General features: G+C 42.5%; 1 protein-coding gene across 7 annotated transcripts in view; it reads left to right on the forward strand.

The window, feature by feature from the left end:
* The window catches only part of NMNAT3 (nicotinamide nucleotide adenylyltransferase 3), a 111,295-nt gene that overhangs the window by 34,379 nt on the left and 58,094 nt on the right, over positions 1–18,822 (forward strand). For 2 of the 7 annotated variants that reach the window (XM_017853682.1, XM_017853686.1), the window contains exons 1-2: positions 3,429–3,528; positions 14,141–14,289. In XM_017853682.1, coding sequence (XP_017709171.1) covers positions 14,181–14,289 — 109 coding nt within the window. In that variant the 5' untranslated portion in view covers positions 3,429–3,528; positions 14,141–14,180. Of the gene's footprint in view, positions 1–3,428; positions 3,529–5,761; positions 5,893–14,140; positions 14,290–18,822 lie in introns of those variants that run through there. The other 5 variants (XM_017853680.1, XM_017853685.1, XM_017853684.1 and 2 more) reach the window with 4 other exon arrangements.

The raw sequence follows: 18,822 nt of genomic DNA on the forward strand, positions 1-18,822 counted from the left end.
GTTGACCTTGAGGCCCAGGGATATGACTGGTCCCCTGGGGCCAGGCCCTTTCTTTCCTGTCCTCTGGATAGCCTCTCTGTTCCAACTATAGAAAATGCTGTGCTTGTGGCCTGCTCACTCATAGATCAACATGTATCACAACGGCCTAGAAAAAGAGCCATCAGCTAAGATGTAGCATAGCAGTTCGTTACGTTAGTTCTTTGGAAATCACGGAAGCAAATTAAGCTTTTGCTGATTTTTAAATTCATACACAGTAAAGAAAGTCAACAAGTCCTCATTTTGTGGGAGGGAGCCTGGTATGGGGTTAGCTGGAGAGTTGTGTGTAACTTGCTGGCAAATGTGTCAAGCTTCTTGACACTTGTTAACCTATGCATAGGCTTTGGTGGGAACATGGACAGGACATGTTCTGCCAGTTGTAGTTGTGGATTCTGAAGCAATAACTGCAGGAAGAAACAAAATTAAGTTTGTCTGCTTAAGAATCATAGACTACAGTTGTTACTTATGAACTGCCCACCATTCTGGCCTAATTTCTAGCCAACACAATAGCGATTATGCATACCATTAAATATATGTTGGATGAACTCAGTTAAAAGTTTTAATTAATCACAGCCTCAAATCTGACTCAGGCCTGCTCTGACTTCACAGATCACTGCCTAGATTTGCAGTTATCTGCTTATCACCATGGCAGTCTACTCATAGCTCAGTGAAGAAGAGAAGCTGGGCTGCTTGGTATATAATTTCTAGGAGGAAATTATATTACATGAGATTGGAGAGAATGGCTCTGGACTTGGTTATGTTGTACCCAGTGAATGTGTCAGGTGAACAGCTCTCCTTGGTGACCGTGTCTCTTGCCTGCACCTCCCCACTGTGATTCACGGAGCCTCCACTGACCTGCTCAACCTTCATGGAGAGCCTGGCCGAGTTTCCACCCTTCCCAGATATTTCAGGATCCTGTTGTTATCCTATTAGCTTAAGGAACTCAGTAGTAGTGGCAGCTTGTTTTCTCTATGAGTAAATGAATGAGCAAACAAGCTAAAACAAAGTGGCCTTTTTTGTTAGGATTTTTAGATTACATTTTAGGGCTGGTCCTAAGAGGATGTGAGAACTTAGGGACAAGGCTGACGGTAGCATAGGGGAGGCAGCTGTCACACTATATTCCTCAGCAATTTTTCTTTCTCCTTTATCAGAATCTTCATTTCTTAAAACCAGAAAGCAACCTGGATGATCTCCTGAGTTGTCCCCCGATCAGGCTGCTTTTTGCCCGCTCAGAAGGGGCACTAGCCCCTTCTGTCTGACCTCCTTCTGTTGACTGGAATCCACCACCCATACTGATGGTCATGGTACGATTTCTACTAGCATGTTCCTAGGACCCTTACGCATGCACAGTTTGAGAAAACCTGTCCTGCTGGTGCATGGGACTACAGAGTCCCACCATGCACTGTCCTCACTGGGAAAGGGGTTCTCCTGATTCTGTTTCATGTGAAGACAGCTGGACTGTGGCTGTGTAGACAGTCACTTTTATCTGAGTTTCTGATGGAAATAAATTGTATTATGTATGGAAGGAGTGTGGTCAGGGCCTCATGAACTCTAGTATCTCCTCAACATCTTTCTCTTCTCAGTTGTCCATCCATCTGTGGATTTCCTGGTTCACTAGAGGAAGTCCAGAATTGAATGCTGTCTGTAAAGAACCATAAAAGGTCTGAAATTTTACCCTACTTGCAAGCTAACGAGTTAACCTGCCACTGTTTCATGGATGCTGGCAGAAGACATGAGACTCCTCCCTCGGAGACAAAAGACTTTATTACTCATGGCAACAGCAGTAGCCAAATGTCAGCATTTTCTTGTGCCATTTTCTGAGCCACAGTTCCCACAGGAGGACATGACGATGGCCACGCAATACCCATACTTGCCGTGGATTGTGTAATGGGAGAAGATCCCTGGGCTTCGGGAACCTGGTTATTTTTTCAGGGATAATAAACCTGTCTCTCTTTTGCTCCAAAGAGGGACATCATCTCATTATACTAGACAGTAACTCTGTCTGCTTTGCCCCAGCAGGAGACAATATCAGTCTTGCAAGGCTGCTGTTGGCTATTCAAATATCCATGAAAGAAAGTCCAGAACAATCAGCAGCCAATGCCTTACTTGAAAGACATGCAGAAACATGAGCAACCCATGGAGAATTGCCTCCCAACATTATTTTTGTCTTGACCTCATCTATACATTCAATTTGATTATTCCACACACGTTTTACACCTACTCTGAGCAAGACCCTATGCTTGGAGCTTGGGATACAAAAATAAAACACATTCTTTGCCCTCAAGAAGCTCACTCTCCAGTAAGATAGATAGACAATGAATAGAGAGTAAGGTAGGATGGGATGAGATGTAAGAGAGAAAGGTCTAAGGGGATGTGGAAGGCAGAGGAGAAGACCCAACTTAGCTTAGAAGGAATAGGCATTGAGAGCTTTGTAGAAGAGGTAAAGTCTAAGTGATGTAGCCATTAGCCTGGCATAGATGGGTGAGAGTGAGTGAGCACTCAGGACAGGATGAAAGGCAGTTTGACAGAGCAGCCATAGGGAGGGGTTTGGAAGGTAAGTAGCAAGCCTTGGGGGAAAAGGTCACGACCAGATAAGGGGCTCTGGATGACACCCTAAAGAATTTCAACATTATGCAGAGTGGAACTGGTGGGGAAGGGATTAAGCAGGGAATCAGCATGTTAATGTGTGTGTTGAAAGATCCCTTGGGCAGCTACGCAGAGGACGGATCAGAGGTGAGACCGGAAAAAAGAGACGGGCTGGGAGTACATTCAGATCCAGTTGAGAAATAATGATCCCAATCTAAGGCAGGGACTGTGGAGTTTGAGAGAGGGATGAGCAATAAAGATATTACAGAGGTGGAACTATCAAGGCAGGGGAGGGAGAAGAGCCACATGGCTGCCAGTTTTGTGATTTGAGCACTAGAAGGGCCATGGTGCCGTCCCCTGATGTCATTATGAACAATTGCTTCTGCGTTTTGCTGCTACACAGGGAAGCCCCCAGGGCTGTAGATGGCACAGGATGCTTTCCCAACACTAAATGTGGCATATTGCCCACCGTTAGACTGGAGTGGGGGCCTTGGGATGGACCCCAGGTTGGGTATGGGCAGAGGCAGGGAGAGGATAGAGGAAACGAATATTACCTCTAAGGTGGGAATCAGGAATCAGGGTCCTTGGATGGGACTCAGCCAAAGCAGCAGATACAGTTTATGGGGTTAAAACAAAATTTAAGTTTGGAAGGGAACTGACGCCCCAGATTAGGAGGCAGAAATTCTCTAAAGGGAAAGCAAACCGGGTAAAGAAGAAGTGCCAGATGCTGAAGGCAGTAGTGGGGATGGGAGGGTGGACAAACCTGGGGCTCTACTGTTTTGACTTGGGGAATATTTCTTCCACAGCTACCTGCTTCAGCCTAGATCCCGCCATGAAGTGGGCTGCTGCCCCCTGGCTCCCACTCTGCTCTCCTTTTCACTCTTAACTTGTCTCCCAATGAATCAGGTAAATATCTCTTATAGTCATCTTCCACTCTGCATTAGACCCAGTGGGAGCCCTGCCCTCAGGGGTTTACAGTGTGCTAGGCAAGGAAAGAGTGGGGGCTCAAAAATATAAACTAAAAATATTTGTCTGTATCTAGACATAGTATGTCACCTTTACAAGGTTAGAGGAGGGAGCTCTGACTTCCAGGTGGGCCTTGCAGGAAGCTCCACAGGAGAGTTAGCATGGAAGAGAACATTCTAGCACTAAGAAATGGCCCAAGAAGCAGGAACATGCAGAGACCCAAGAAGCAGGAACATGCAGAAGACACATTAGAGAATGGTAGGTGATCCCAGCTTGACGATGATATGGAGTACTTGTAAGGAATAGAGAAGGTGGGTGAGAGACAAGTAGGAGAGGTAGAGTGAGGCCAAAATCTCCATTTTCCATATGGGTCGCTAAGGCTGAGACTGACTGATTAAGTCATATAGTAAGCACAAGGCTATTTGCCAGATATTTCTGGCTTTCTACCTTCAGCACATAGAGACCAATTGTACTTTCTAGCTCACTGTAGTTGTGTGGGATCTATAGAGGTAACATGTGACAATTTGGGGCCAAGCATAAAGTTGCTGGTGAGGGACTTTCCAGAGCCTTCTTTTTCTCTACTGTTGTGACTAACTGCATTCCATGTAGTGGCTGGTCTATCATCTTGAGTCATGGATTGGGGGACAATTTTGTTGATGACACAGAGCAGAGCCCTCAACCCATGTGGAATGGGTATATATTATGAACATGAAATAAACCTTTATTGTTTTAAGCCACTAAGATTAAGGGTTGTTTGTTAGTGCAGCTTACCTGGCCTCTCCTGATTGATACACTTAGTCAAGGTAACTCGGTTAGGAAGTACTTGTTGGCTTTGATTCCATGTCTGTCTTGTCATCAAGCCAGTGTCAGGCAGATGCCCATGGACCTTTAGGGGCCCATAAGCAGGGTCAAGTCTGGAGCTGTAGATTTGGACATCACCTACACAAATGTGGAAGGAAATGGAAAGAAAGTAATAGAGATTTAGTCTGTGGGCTTTGGGGGTGAGGCTTCTTGCCCTCATGTTCTTTCTGTCCCACAGGTTTGTAGTCAATTCCACATGGCCTATTGATAAGTAGGACATCACTGCTGCCTGCAGGGTCTGGTGGTTCAGAGATGCTGGCTTGAGTTTGTTGACAGCTGCACACTCATAACATTGCTAAAAACTTCATAAACTCTGATGTCTGGAAATAGCCCAAGTGATTTGAGGTTTTGCTCACTTGTAAATGTTTGAGTATTGTGTCCACAAATTGCAAATTGAGTAACTCAATTTTGAGGCACAGCTGTTATTTGGAAAAGACCCATCTAGGAACGCAAACTCCTTGCAAAATAATTGTGCTTCATTTTTGTCAAGTATCAGAAAACCATTAAACTGCCAAGCCATATGGCAAATGCCCACTACAAGCAGAGTGCGACAACAAGCCATAATGTATCTGTTTTGGGGGAGAAGTAGATGGGACAGCGTCTGGTTTTTGTGATCTACAGAAAAGATTCACTGCTGTACATTTCAGCCATCCAGAGTCCTGAGTAAGGATTTTCCTCCCATGAAAATTCATGTAGCAAATTAAGTTATGGTAGTTTTGTTTTTTCCTTAGGTGAATTTTTTCCCTTTCAAATAATGTCCATTTGAGTTTCTGCGTATAAAACAGACTTAACTGGGGCAATAGAAAGTTCTTAAAGTTTACATACTTTTCCATTTTTATATACTAACCCAATAAACATTCATTAAATATTGGCATAGCAGTTAGAATTAGGTTTAGCTGTGTATAATAGAAAAATGGAAAATAATGGTGGCTTTGAAGATCGTTTCTCACCCAGGTAAAAGAAACCTGGAGGTAGGCAACCCGGGGCTGGTATGACAGCTTCAGGGTCATCGAGTCCTGGTTTTCTCTTGACCTATTCTTTATCAAACCTGGAGTTGGTTCTTGTCCTCAGGGTCTAATATAGCTGCCATACTCCAGCTATCACATTCCTGGTAGCAAGAGTAGAGAAGAGGAGAAAGGCATGCCTTTCCCTTTTAAGGACAGTGCCTGACCTAACACTTCTATTCAAAGATCACTGGCCAGACCTTAGGCATGTGGCCTCAGCCTACTGCCAAAGACATTGGGAAAGGTAGCAATATGCCCAGCTGAAGGCAGGCATTCTGTGACTGAAGAGAATGGGAGAATGGATATTGAGGAGTCACCAGCAAACTCTGTCCTACCAGAGGTCCTTGATGCTTGTTCTTCCTGCTAGATTATAACCTTCTTGAGGACAGGAACAGATTGTATTTACTCCTCTATCTCCAAGGCACTAGCACAGTAGCTGGTAGGTTGTGTTTTTAATTTTCTGCTATTTGCATTCCTAACAGCAGACCCAAAACACTCCTCACATTCTAACCCCCTTTTCTGCCTTCTTTGTCCAAGTTGACAGGTCAGCTATGATTTGAGGCATATTTATTTTTCATCATTAGAAAATGTTACTTCTGCCAGAATGATATTAGACTGTCTGTTCCTGTGTTTTTCAATATTGACTCTAAATTCCAGAGACAAGAGATGCTTAGAGAAGGATTGTTTTATTGGAGCTAGACAAACGACTACAGCATTGGTACTGGGGCTTGACCTTCCTCATCAGCACCCTTCAGTGGTGACATCTCCCAGGCTGAGCTGGTCTGAGTGAGCTGACTAATAGGTAGAAGGATGCCGAATGTGTGTCCAAGGGCTGGCAGGTCTTGATCATGGGTAACTAGAAAAATGTAAAGGTAAAGAACCGCCTGGAAGCTGGTATATGGAGTGGCAAATTATGTTTTAAAGACAATGAAAGACAAAGGAGCTAATATTTCTGGAGAACCCTCTATGGGTCAGGCACTGTGCTAGTTGGGTCACCTCCAGTAACCCTCATGAGAGTTCTAAGAGGTAGATATAATTATCTCCATTTTCTATGTGGCTCACTGAGCCTTAGGAGGTTGGTTGGACTCTTTACCAGAAGGCAAGCACAAACCCTTCCCTTCCAGGCATGTTGAAAGAATTAGCATTGATGTGTGTGAAGTTTTTAGCACAGTGCCTAGCCTATTACTCAATAAACCCAGTAGCAGTTACTCAGATGTACTTTATTGCAGCAATTGAAACTAGTCCCAAACTCATGAGTATGGCATTGCAAGAGATCTCATTCCACTCCTTGTGCTCCTTCAAATCTTTTGAAATTTCTTGAAACTGAAGAGTGGGCTGCCTGCTTTCCTGGGAGTCTCATAATGAGGATGAATGCTTAATTGACATGTTTGTTTCCTCCAAGGGGTGGCTGGCAGAGGATCCTCACACTGACAAGGAAGGCATGCTTTGCTTTTGTTTTTAGCAGCATTGTGTGCCCATAGCGACAGCGGGTGAATCCAACAAAGTTAAAAGGGAAAAGTACTGGAGTTCGCATGAAGGTTGATTGCCCTGGAGAAGTCGACACACTCACACAGATGGAAATGGTTTCACCGAGTCTGAAAAATGTGGTCATCAGCCCCACGTACAAACCATGACTTGTGTTTTCTTTAAGATGAGGAGGCTGGTCAAGAGGTCTGTGTAATGAAAGATGTTTGTAGAATCCATTTCCATTCTGCCTGAAGCCATCTGCTTTATGTCTATAATAAACAGGGATGTTTTCAGCCACTTTCCCAGGCCTGGCCCTTTAGAAATGCTCACCGCAGGGAAAGGTAAATTGACTGCCTCCCAAGCCATGAGCATTAGCACATTATATCTGCAGTGACGGCACTTAACCTTCCCGGGTCGCCTTCCTTACTGTGCCTCTGTGATGGCCTGTGACAAATGGGCTAAGGGGTGTACACTAGGTTAGAACTTAATACACATGGAGTGTTGGCCAGCATCACATTACATGGTGAACTAGGTAAGATGTGAGCAGTGGAAGAGACCATATTCCAGGAAGATGGAGGCTGCCTGACCTTCTCCAGCCAGAAAGATCTGAGGGCAGCTGGGGCCGTCCTGAGACTTTCTGATGTACCCACTGTCCCTGAAACTTCCTGCTGCACTTGAGTACTCTGAAACACAGACTGAGCAAGTCACATCCCTGTTTTAAATCCTTCAGAGGCTTCCTCCTTGCCCATAGGATAAAATCTAAACTCCATAGGCACCCAGGGTCCCTCGTGATCCTTCCACACTCTGCAGCTTCATCTTGAGCCACTCACACATCAGCTCCCTCCCACACGTGAGCCATACTGACATCTTTCAGCTCACCTCCCACCTTCAGCTGCTGTGTCTAGGCCTTTGCAGCACTGTGCCTTGTGCCTGACCATGTTCGCTATCTTCCCCAGCATCTCAATTCCCTCTCCATTCCTGCTTTAGCTGGAAGGTCCTTTCTGACAGCCTGCCACTAAAAGGTGTGTTAACTTCCTATGGCTGCTGTAACAAATCACTGCAGCCATAGGAAACTCATGTGTGGCTTAAAACAACACAAATTTGGCCAGGTGCGGTGGCTCATGCCTGTAATCCCAGCACTTTGGGAGGCCAAGGCAGGCAGATCAGCTGAGGTTGGGAGTTCGAGAACAACCTGACCAACATGGAGAAACCCCATCTCTCCGCCGGGCGCGGTGGCTCAAGCCTGTAATGGCTCAACCTGTAATCCCAGCACCTTGGGGAGGCCGGAGGACGGGCGGGGATCACGGGTCAGGAGACTCGAAGAGACCATCCTGGCTAACACCGCCGTGAAACCCCGTCTCTACTAAAAAAATCAAAAAGCTTAGCGGCGTCGGTAGGGCAGGCGCCTGTAGTCCTAGCCTACTCGGGAGCGCTAGGCAGAGAGAATGGGCGCTAACCCAGCGGGAGGCGGAGCTTGCAGTGAGCTGGAGATCCGGCCACTGCACTCAGCCCGGGGGCCGACAGAGGGCGAGACTCCGTCTCAAAAAAAAAAAAAAAAAAAAGAAACCCCATCTTTTACTAAACAATACAAAATTCAGCCGGGGCACAGTGGCGACGACACATTGTAATCCCAGCTGCTCAGGGAGACAGAGGCACAGGAGAATCACTTGAGCCTGGGAGGCGGAGGCTGCAGTGAGCCGAGATCACGCCATTGCACTCCAGCCTGGGCAACAAGAGCAAAATACTGTCAAAAAACAAACAAAAAAAAAACCACAATGTATTGCCTTCAAGATTTGTAGGTCAGAAGTTTAAAATGAAGGGGTCCGCATTCCTTCTAGAGACCCTGGAGACAGTCATTTCCTTGCCTTCTCCAGCAGCTAGAGGCTGCTTGCATTGCTTGGTTCATGGCCCCTTCCTAGCACCTCTCTCTTCTCTGACGACTGCTTCTTTCATACATCTCTTTCTCTGTTTATCTAGCCCTGTTGCTGCCCTCTTTATGGGGGCCTTCAAGATAAAACCCAGTAATCCAGGCTACCCTCCTCATTTCAAGAATCTTTATGTAATCACGTCTGTAAAATCCCTTTTATCATGTAACATAACATATTCACAGGTTCCAAGGATTAGGACATAGTCATTTTCAGGGGCCAATTATTCACCCTCTCACAGTGAGGTGTTAAGCCTTGAGCCCTTTCCCTGGGGTTATTGTCTGTTGAATTGTCCTTCCTATAGATGACTGGAAGCTCTTTGAGGGTGAGGGCTACATCTGCATTTCCTCCTATTGCATCCTACTGTCCAGTCGAGGGCCTGGCCACTAGTAGATGCTTAATAAATAGTTGTTCACTGAGTAGTTGGCAGGCAGGGCAGTGTCAGAGACCTGGCTGTTGTGGAGAAACTGGGTGGACTCTGAAAAACAGTGCAATGAGCAATGTCTAGGCAGTAAAATCTGGAAGGAATTGTCTGGACCGTCTTGGCAAATGGACAGCCATCAACCTCCAGTTCTCTTGGGCAGAGGAATGACCTCGGTGTCAATGTGCAGGAGGCCAGCATATCCCTGTTGACAGGATCATGGTGTTAAAGAGGGCCCAACAGACAAGGATGTCTTTTTTAAATTTCAGATTGAGTTGGGTGAAGTGGGGCTTTGGGGAGAGATCTTGTGTACCTTCAGGGAGCTGGAAAGTTCACTTTATATCTCTAGACAACTCATTCCATTGACTGGGACAGAACCAAAGAGAGGAGGTAGCCATCTGACAAAAATACTTGGTTAGGGATAGACACTGACTCTCTTGTTCGTTCCACACACATTTCCTGAGTACTTATTGGTGCCAGGCACAGTGCTAGGAGTTGAAAGGACCAAGATGAATTTAAAAACCACTCTCTAATCACTTGAGCCCAGGAGTTTGAGGCTGCAGTGAGCTGTGATTATGCCACTACACTCCAAACTGGAAAAAAAAAAAGTGACACTCTGTCTCTTAAAAAAAAATTAAAAAATAAAAACCTCTAAGAGATTATCTTCCACTTGGAGAAGAGCAACATGCATAAAAAGCAATGACAATTCTCTGGTGAAGAAAGAAAAGGTGATAAAATGTGAAAACAAGTACAGAGTTAGCATGATAGTGGGGGGCTATTGGGGGAGATACAAGGTAAATATTCCAGGGAGAAAACCTTGAAGGCAGATCACCAGGGTGGCAAGGATGAGGATGGCATTTCAGGTGGTCATGACTGCATTTGCAGAAGCAGCATGTTGTGCTTGAGGAGTGGGATGAAATGCTGTCTGATGACTATGGAGTGGGAGGCAGTAAGCTGGAGAGGGGGCGGGAGCCAAAGGTAGAACCTTTTTGCCTTGTCTCCAGTTTAATGATAAATTCCAACAAGCCTGTACACTACATTCTCAACTTGTTAAATCCTTTAGCAGCAATTATTACTCTGTGGCCTCCATTGAATGCTTATTGATGAGAAGCCTTTCCCAATAGCAAAAGTCTCCCTCACTTGCTCCGTCTCACTAGATATTATTAGATGATAAGGGCAGATGGGACACTTTTATGGCATGCATCTTGCCTTGTGTCTGATGAGATTGGCACTCAAATCAGAGCCAGTTTATTGTCCTGGTGGGTCCCTGGAGTGAGTCCATTTTAGCCCTATCACTGTATTTCTCTGGGTTTGGCTTGAGAGGGTACTTAGTTGAAGCAAATTGCAGTGTACAAATGGTACAGGTGCACTGACCCTGTTACTGATCCTGGGAATGTACACTCACTGTGTCCTTCAGCCTGCGATGTGGCCCAGACAGAGCACAGTCTCCATTAGAACAGTGTGGCTCAGTATGCCCACAGCAAAAAAAGAAAAAGAAAGAGAGGCACTTAATAAAGGTCATTTATTCTCCTTCTCAGCATCACATTTCATTGCTGTTGATGCCACCATTCAAACAAATGTCCTAATTTACAGTTTCTGGGAACTTTTGGAAAAATGGATGAGAGCCCCAGGTTACCTGAGATGCTACAGTTACATGTTTTAATGGTTCTAACAATGTATATTTTGTCAAAATGAAATAGAATTTTGAAAGACTTCATAATAGTTGTAAAAAACAGCCACCTTTTCAGTTACAGTCATCATGAGGCTGCTCTTGTGAATAGCTTGGCACACTTTGCAAATATCTCATTAAACCATCCAATCTCCCTGGGAAAAATCTAGCAGCAGCTTGTTGACTGCTTTCTTCCCACACAGTAGGGGGTATTCCTGCTGACTCAAAGGAAGCATGAAGACACCACGGCCCACCTAGGCTGAGAGTTTTTAATCTTCACACTGTAGCTCAGAGTACACACCCTCCAGCCAGCCAGTGCCCCGTTTCAGTCTTCACTGATCCCTACTCTGGGCCAGGCTCTGTGCTTCGAGCTGAAATCCCAAGATGGAGAAAACACCACTTCCCTTCCTAAAGGGTTTACTGTCCAGTGGATAGGAAAGACATATAAGCAGCCTTTTTCAATAAAATGCGGCATGTGATTTATTAAAGGTAATTCAGAGATGAGTTAACCTAAGCTAGATTCAAAGAAGCCATCTCAGCAGCCTTCCACCCTCCCAGCACCCGGACACTTGTATCCCCAACTCTGTGGCAGCCACGGTGGATTAGTTAATCCAGTTTCCAACCCCCTTTCCCTCACTGTTCTCACTTTAGAGGCTGTCAAGCTAAATAGATGCCTTTCTAGCCTTTGTTGTAGCTAGAGTGGCCATGTAACCTAGTTCTGGCCAATGAGACAGAAGCAAAATCTACAGGAGGTTCTAAAAAAGCTCTTGTGTTCTTGATTAAGAGGAATAGCCAATCTAGCACAGCTTCTTGCTCCTCCTTCTTGCCTTTATTGAGGTTATGATGGCTGTAGCTGCAACAGTAATCTTGTGACCATGAGAGAGAAACTGAAAGAATTGCAGGTCATTGTTGAGCCCATGATCTAATGTCATAGGTGCCTACTTCCAGACTTTTTGTCATGTTAGAAACAAATGAACCTCACTTTGTTTAGACCACTGAGGTTAGGCTTCTAGTATTTGCAGCTAATATATCCCTAACTGATATAGGTACCTAATAGGTAATTGATAAATAGTGATTGAAGTAATAAATAATGTGATCATATGAATTGGGTCTTAACATATTGGGATGTGCTGGGGGGTTTTCTGGTTGGAGGAAACCAAAATAGCCTGTACAGAAGGTTGAAGCAGGAAGCCATGAAGATGTCACAAAGAAGTCCTAACAGGTAGTTCATTGTTGCTAGAATATAAAGTAGGAAGCTGGATGAAAGCCTGGAGAAGGAGATAACATGGGCCAAATTGAAACAGTTTCCTTTGATACAAGCAGGGTCCCAGGTTCCTGTGACTGAACACTCTACATGTTGCCCCCAGAACTGCAGGATTACAGCTAAGACCATCATAGCAAGATGAACAATAAAGGCAGTAAATGCATTCCTCCTGTTGGTTGCTGTATTATCTATTACTGCATAACCAATTACACCAAAATGTAGCAGCTTAAGACAACACATTTATTTATTATTTTTATTTATTATCTCACAGTTTCTGTGGGTCTTGAATCCAGATATAATTTAACTTATAAAGCCTGTCTTATAAAGCTTCAGTCAGTGTTCGCAGGGTTGCAGTCACGTCTGAAAACTTGACTGGGGAAAGATCATGCCCACACTCATGCACATAGTTGTTGGAGATCCAGTTCCTCACTGGATGTTGGCCGCCAGAGGTCTCTCTCACTCCCTGGGCCCATGGGCGTGTCCGTGGGGCAGCTCACAACCTGCCTCCTGGCTGCATCAGGGTGAGCAAGTGAGAAAGCAAAAGAGGTGAGCAAGAGGGAAGCCAGAGGCCTTTGGTAACCTTAGCTCAGAAGTGGTAACCACTACTGCTGTATTCTGTTTGTTGTAAGCAAGTTTCAGCCTCTACTTAAGGGATGAGATTACCAGTGAATTCTAGAAGGATCACTGGGAACCATCTTAAACACTGCCTACCACAGACACACCACCATCTCCTTTCTCCTCCTGCTCCATCAGGGTCAGCAGTAGCAGCACCTTTCTCACCATTGTTGTCATCATCACAACCACAGTGATTGTTTATTAAATGCTTCTTCTGTATCAGGCACTTTCCATATGTAACTATCCTCACTATAACCTTGTAAGAGTAAGTGACTTATCCCCATCTTGCAGGTTAGAAACCTGAGGCTCAGAGAGGGTCTGTGGTTTGCCCTAGGCCTCACAGCCAGTGAGAGGCAGAACTAGGGGTCACCCAAGGCCCACCTTGAGGAAGCAGCATCTCAGAGGCAAGAGAACCGTGTCTGCCAGCCAGTCCTGGAGCCTGGGCTGTTTCCTTCTCACCTTTAACCTCAACAGAGTGAGGTCAGAGGGTGGGCTGCACCCTCTCAAAATGCTTGGGCCCCAGATAAAGGACAATATGTCAGATCAGAATACAGTCTGCACATTAGATAATAGTCCAGTAACAATGTTGGTTTCCTGATTTTAATCATTGTTCTGCAGTTATGTAACAAAGTGTCTTCATTCTGAGAAAACACATACTGAAGTATTTAGAGGTAAAGAGATTTTATGTCTATGACTTACTCTCAAACATTTCAGAAAAAATATTTATAAACAGGCATGTATGTGTGTGGAAAGAGAGTGAATGATAAAGCAAGTGTGGTAAAATGTTAACATTGGGAAATCTGTATAAAGAGTATAAAAAAATTTGTATAAATTTTGTAACTTTTTTTCAATAAGTCTAAAATTGTTTCAAAATAAAAAGTATTTTAAAAGTGCTAATCTACTCTAGGACCTTGTGAGATCTATTAGGACTACCAGAGATGACACTGGGGGGGTCTTCTAGCCCTCCTTCTGATCCCAGGGTGATCTGTCGGAGCCCAAGGAGGATATAGAAGTTCAGAACAGAACATGGGTTCTGGGATCAGGCTGCCTGGGTTCCAGTCCTGGCCCAGTAGCTTCTAAGGTCCCTGAGCTATATGAGTAACCGCTCAGGGTTGTTAAAAAGGACTTGGCAAGAGAAGGATATACCTTGGCATAGCACTTGGCGTACTTCATGGCCCATGGCAAACCCTCCTTAAATGTTGTTTTAATGCCTCCTCAGTCATCTTACAAGTTGACAAGTAATGGTCTGTGTGTGGTTTAGAGAGACTGATCTGGATAATTATCTCAGTGCTAACTCCCTGACATGAGCTTTTGTCCCCTTAAAAGCAGGGTGGCCACTGCAACGGGTGTGGATGTGCCTGACAAGATGAGGAGCCGAATCCCTGTGGTTCTCCTGGCCTGTGGCTCCTTTAACCCCATCACCAACATGCACCTGCGCTTGTTTGAGGTGGCCAGAGATCACCTACACCAAACAGGTCAGTCAGGGGGCCCTGAGTCCAACAGAAGAACTGGTGGGTTAGACTTCATGGGGCTTTTCTGGCTGCTGGCATCACTATTACTAAAACAGCTCAGTTTATTTATTCACAGCATAACTAGAGGCATTTTTTTTTTCATCACATTCAAAGGGTTGATGCTTATAGTCTTGTGACATGTATACAAGTCATACCCCTTGCCATAGAGCTGAACACATCTCAAGGTCTGCCCTCCCTGCCCACCTCGCTGTTGGCAATGAATGACAACAGGCCCTCTATAGAACCTGTGCCACAATCAGGGCATCCTTTCTGGTACTCCCAACATCTACCTACACAGCCAGATTAATAGGTAGCATGTGCCTTAGAAAACTCCTGATACTCTTCAGAGGGTAAGCAAATGCTTGACAACGGGCATTTTGACATTTTCTCATTTTAAAGAATATATCTTAGATTATTACAAATTAATAATCTTGTATATAGGGCATTTCCAATACAGATGGCATGACTTCGACAGAAATATTTAATCAGCTAAAAATATATAATCTGAGGATATTTCATCTCCTTGACTTTCTATTTCATTATTAAAGGAGTAAAGTAACATTTATAATCTGCATGATTGTTTCTAAAGAATATAAGTAATGTATCTGTTGTTATCAAGTATATATGAAATTATCTACTTGTATATTTATGAATGTATTATGTATTCATATATGTATTTTGTGTTTCTATATTGTTTGTAAAAGTTTGCCTTTAAGGACATTGTTTTATACCAGAATCAATTCCTGTTTACTTTTAATATAGCAAAAGTATTTGAGTAACATGGAAATCATTTCTTCAAAGAAATAATGCATAAGTATTAGTTTATTTTAAAGGAAATATCTTTATTTTAAAACATATTTTATTTAAAAGTGAAAGTGAGTGTCTATCCTTGATAAATAAATAGCTTAGTAAATAATAGGAATAAAAAATATTCAAACAATTCATTAAAACTAGTTGTTGGACATGAGTAGATAGTATACCAAAGAGGAAGTATAAATGGCCAACAAACTTAGGGAAAGATGATTAAAATCACTAATAATCAAAGAAAGTGCAAATAAAAATGTGATAAACTACACAAGCACCACCATGAGGGCATCTCCTGTGGCTGCTGGAACACCACAGAATTGCCACCATCTGCCACTGGGCTTATAGTTAGTGCTCAAAAAATATCTGTTGCAGGAGTAAATAGTTTTAGCCTATGAGACTAGCAAAGATTAAAGATGGACAAAATTCAGTGCTGGCAGAATAAAGAAGCACTGGTAGTAGTAGGACTGTACTGGTAGTAATAGGATAAATTTTGAGGACAATTTGGTGTTCTGTGACAAAAGATTTAAAGTCTCTACCCATACTCATAACGAAGAGAAAAATGAACCAATGGAAATCAAACCAGATTTGATGCAGATGTTAGAATTAGCAGACAAAGACTTGAAAACAATTATTATAATTACATGCTATATGTTCAAGTTAAGCAGAGATATGGAAAATATAAAAGGACCCAAATCAAACATCTAGAATTAAATACTACAACCTGTGAGATGAAAAATACACTGTAAAGAATAAAAAACAGATTAGACATTACAGAAGAAAAAGTTAGTGAACTTGAAGATATAATAATAGGAACTATCTAAAAATACAGGAAGAAAAAATTTTTAAAAAGAAAGAATAACAATGAGATATGGGAGAACTTGAAGCAGCTTAATATACTTAGAATTGGAATCCCAGAAGGAGAAAACAAAAGAAGAACTAGAAAAAATATTTGAAGAAATAATGACTGAAATTTCTCCAAATTTTATGAAAACCCACAGATCCAACTATCTGAACAAACTCCAAACACAAGAAACATTAAGAAAACAACACTGAAATATATAATAATCAAATTTCTCAAAACCGGTAATAGTCAAAAGCAACCACAGAACAAAAATAAAGATGACAGCCGATATCTTGTTACTGAATTTACCAAAAAAGAATTTAGTGTAATAACATTGTTAAAGAACTGAAAGAAAATACTGTCGACCTAGAATTCTGTATCCATTCCATATCCAGCAAAAATATCTTTCAAAAATGAAAGCAAAGTAAAGGCATTTTCAGATATTCAAAAGCTGAAGAACTCACCACCAGCAAACTTGCATTACAAGAAATGCTAAATTCTTCAGGCAGAAGGAAAACAATACCAAACAGAAGCATGGACCAACACAGAGGAATACAGAGCATTGGAAATGGTAACCACATGGGGCAATTATATAATATTTCTTATTGATTAATTTTCTTTAAAAGGTAATTAACAGTTTAAACGAAAGTAACAATATACTGTGGGATTTATAACCTATGTAGAAGTAAAATATATGATAACAGTAGAATAAAGGCTGAGGGGGTGAAAGGGAATGTACATAAAGTGGTATAACATCACTTAAAGATAGACCATAAGAAGTTAAAGATATGTTTTAAACTCTAATGCAACTGTTAAAATGAAGCAGTTATGGTTAATAAGCATACAGAGGAAGTAAAATAGAATTGGAATATACTCAGTTAATTCAAAAGAAGAAACAGGGAACAAAAAACAGATGAGACAAACAGAAAACAACATAAGAGATTTAAACCTAACTATATCAATAATCACATTAAATATAAGTAGCCTAACAACTTCTGCAAAGAGGCAAACTGCCAGATTCAATAAAATAAGCAAGACCCAACTATAAACAAGAAGCATACTTTAAACACAGAAACCCAAATAGGCTAAAAGTAAGAGAACAGAAAACTGTCCTATGCTAACACTAATTAAAAGAAAGCTGGAGTGGCTATAGTAGTTTCAGAGAAAGTAGATTTCAGAGGAGTGAATATTATGAGGGATAAATAAGGTCATTTCATAATCATAAAGGGGTTAATGCTTTAAGCAGAAGTAATACGCTTTTTGCACTTAGTAATGTAACTTCTAAATATATAAGAAGCAAAAACTTATAGAATTGCAAGGAGAAATAGACAAACCCACATTTCGAGTCAGCTATTTTAATGCTCTTCTCAGTAATTAATAGAATAAGCACACAGAAAATTAATAGAAGACTTGAACAACACTATTAAACAATTTGACCTAATTGACATTTATAGACCACTGCATCCTACATCACAGAATACACATCCTTCCCAAGGGCACACAGAACATTTACCAAAATAAGCCATATTCTGAACCATAAAAGAAGTCTCAGCCTGGTGCGGTGGCTCACGCCTGTAATCCCAACACTTTGGGAGGCCAATGTGGGTGGATCACCTGAGGTCAGGAGTTCGAGACTAGCCTGGCCAACATGGTGAAACCCCATCTCTACTAAGAATACAAAAATCAGCCAGGTATGGTGGCATGCACCTATAATCCTAGCTACTCAGGAGGCTGAGGCAGGAGAATCGGCTTGAACCCGAGAGGCAGAGGTTGCAGTGAGCCGAGATCATTCCACTACACTCCAGCCTAGGGAATGGAGCGAGACTCCGTCTCAAAAAAAAAAAAGTCTCAATAAATGTAAAAGGACTGAAGTAATACAAAGTGTATTCTCTGACCACAGTGGAATTACATTAGAAATCAATAACAGAAAGATCTCTGGAAGATCTCCAAATATGGAAATAAAATAACATACTTCTAAAAACTCATGGGTCACAGAAGAAATCAAAATGGAAATTAGAAAACGTTTTGAACTCCATGAAAGTGAAAACAATATATAAAAAATTTAGGCTGTCACTGAAGTAGTACTTAAGGAGAGTTTTATAGCATGAAATATTATATTAGGAAAAAAATGGTCTCAAATCAATGATTTCAACTTCCACCTTAATAAACAAAGGAACAGATGAAAAACAAAATAAGCAGGAGAAAGGAAATACAATAATGTGCCACACTATGACATTTCAGCAAATAACAGACCATATGTACGACAGTGGTCTCATAAGACTGTAATGGACTTGAAAAGTTCCTATTGACCAGTGACATTATAGCATCATGGCTCAAGGCATTACTCGTGTCTGTGGTGATGCTGGTATAAACAAATCTACTGCATGACTAATCATATAAAAGTCTAAAAAGTCTACCATAGGCCAGGCATGTTGGCTCACACCTGTAATCCCAGCACTTTGGGAGGCCAAGGCGGGTGGATCATGAGGTCAAGAGATCAAGACCAGCCTGGCCAAGATGGTGAAACCCCATCTCTACTAAAAACACAAAAATTAGCCGGGCCTGGTGGCACATGCCTGTAATCTCAACTACTCGGGAGGCTGAGGCAGGGAATTGCTTGAACCTGGGAGGTGGAAGTTGCAGTAAGCCAAGATGGAGCCACTGCACTCCAGCTTGGGTGACAGAGCGAGACTCTGTCTCAATCAATCAATCAATAAGTCTAGCATATACATTTATATACAGTACATAAAACTTGATAATGGTAATAAACGACTAAGTTACCGATTTATGTATTTACTATACTATACTTTTATCCTTATTTTAGAGTCTATTCTGTTTGTTAAAAAAAA

Source organism: Rhinopithecus bieti, unplaced genomic scaffold (assembly GCF_001698545.2).
Source record: "Rhinopithecus bieti isolate Rb0 unplaced genomic scaffold, ASM169854v2 scaffold_35885, whole genome shotgun sequence".
Lineage (NCBI taxonomy): Eukaryota > Metazoa > Chordata > Mammalia > Primates > Cercopithecidae > Rhinopithecus > Rhinopithecus bieti.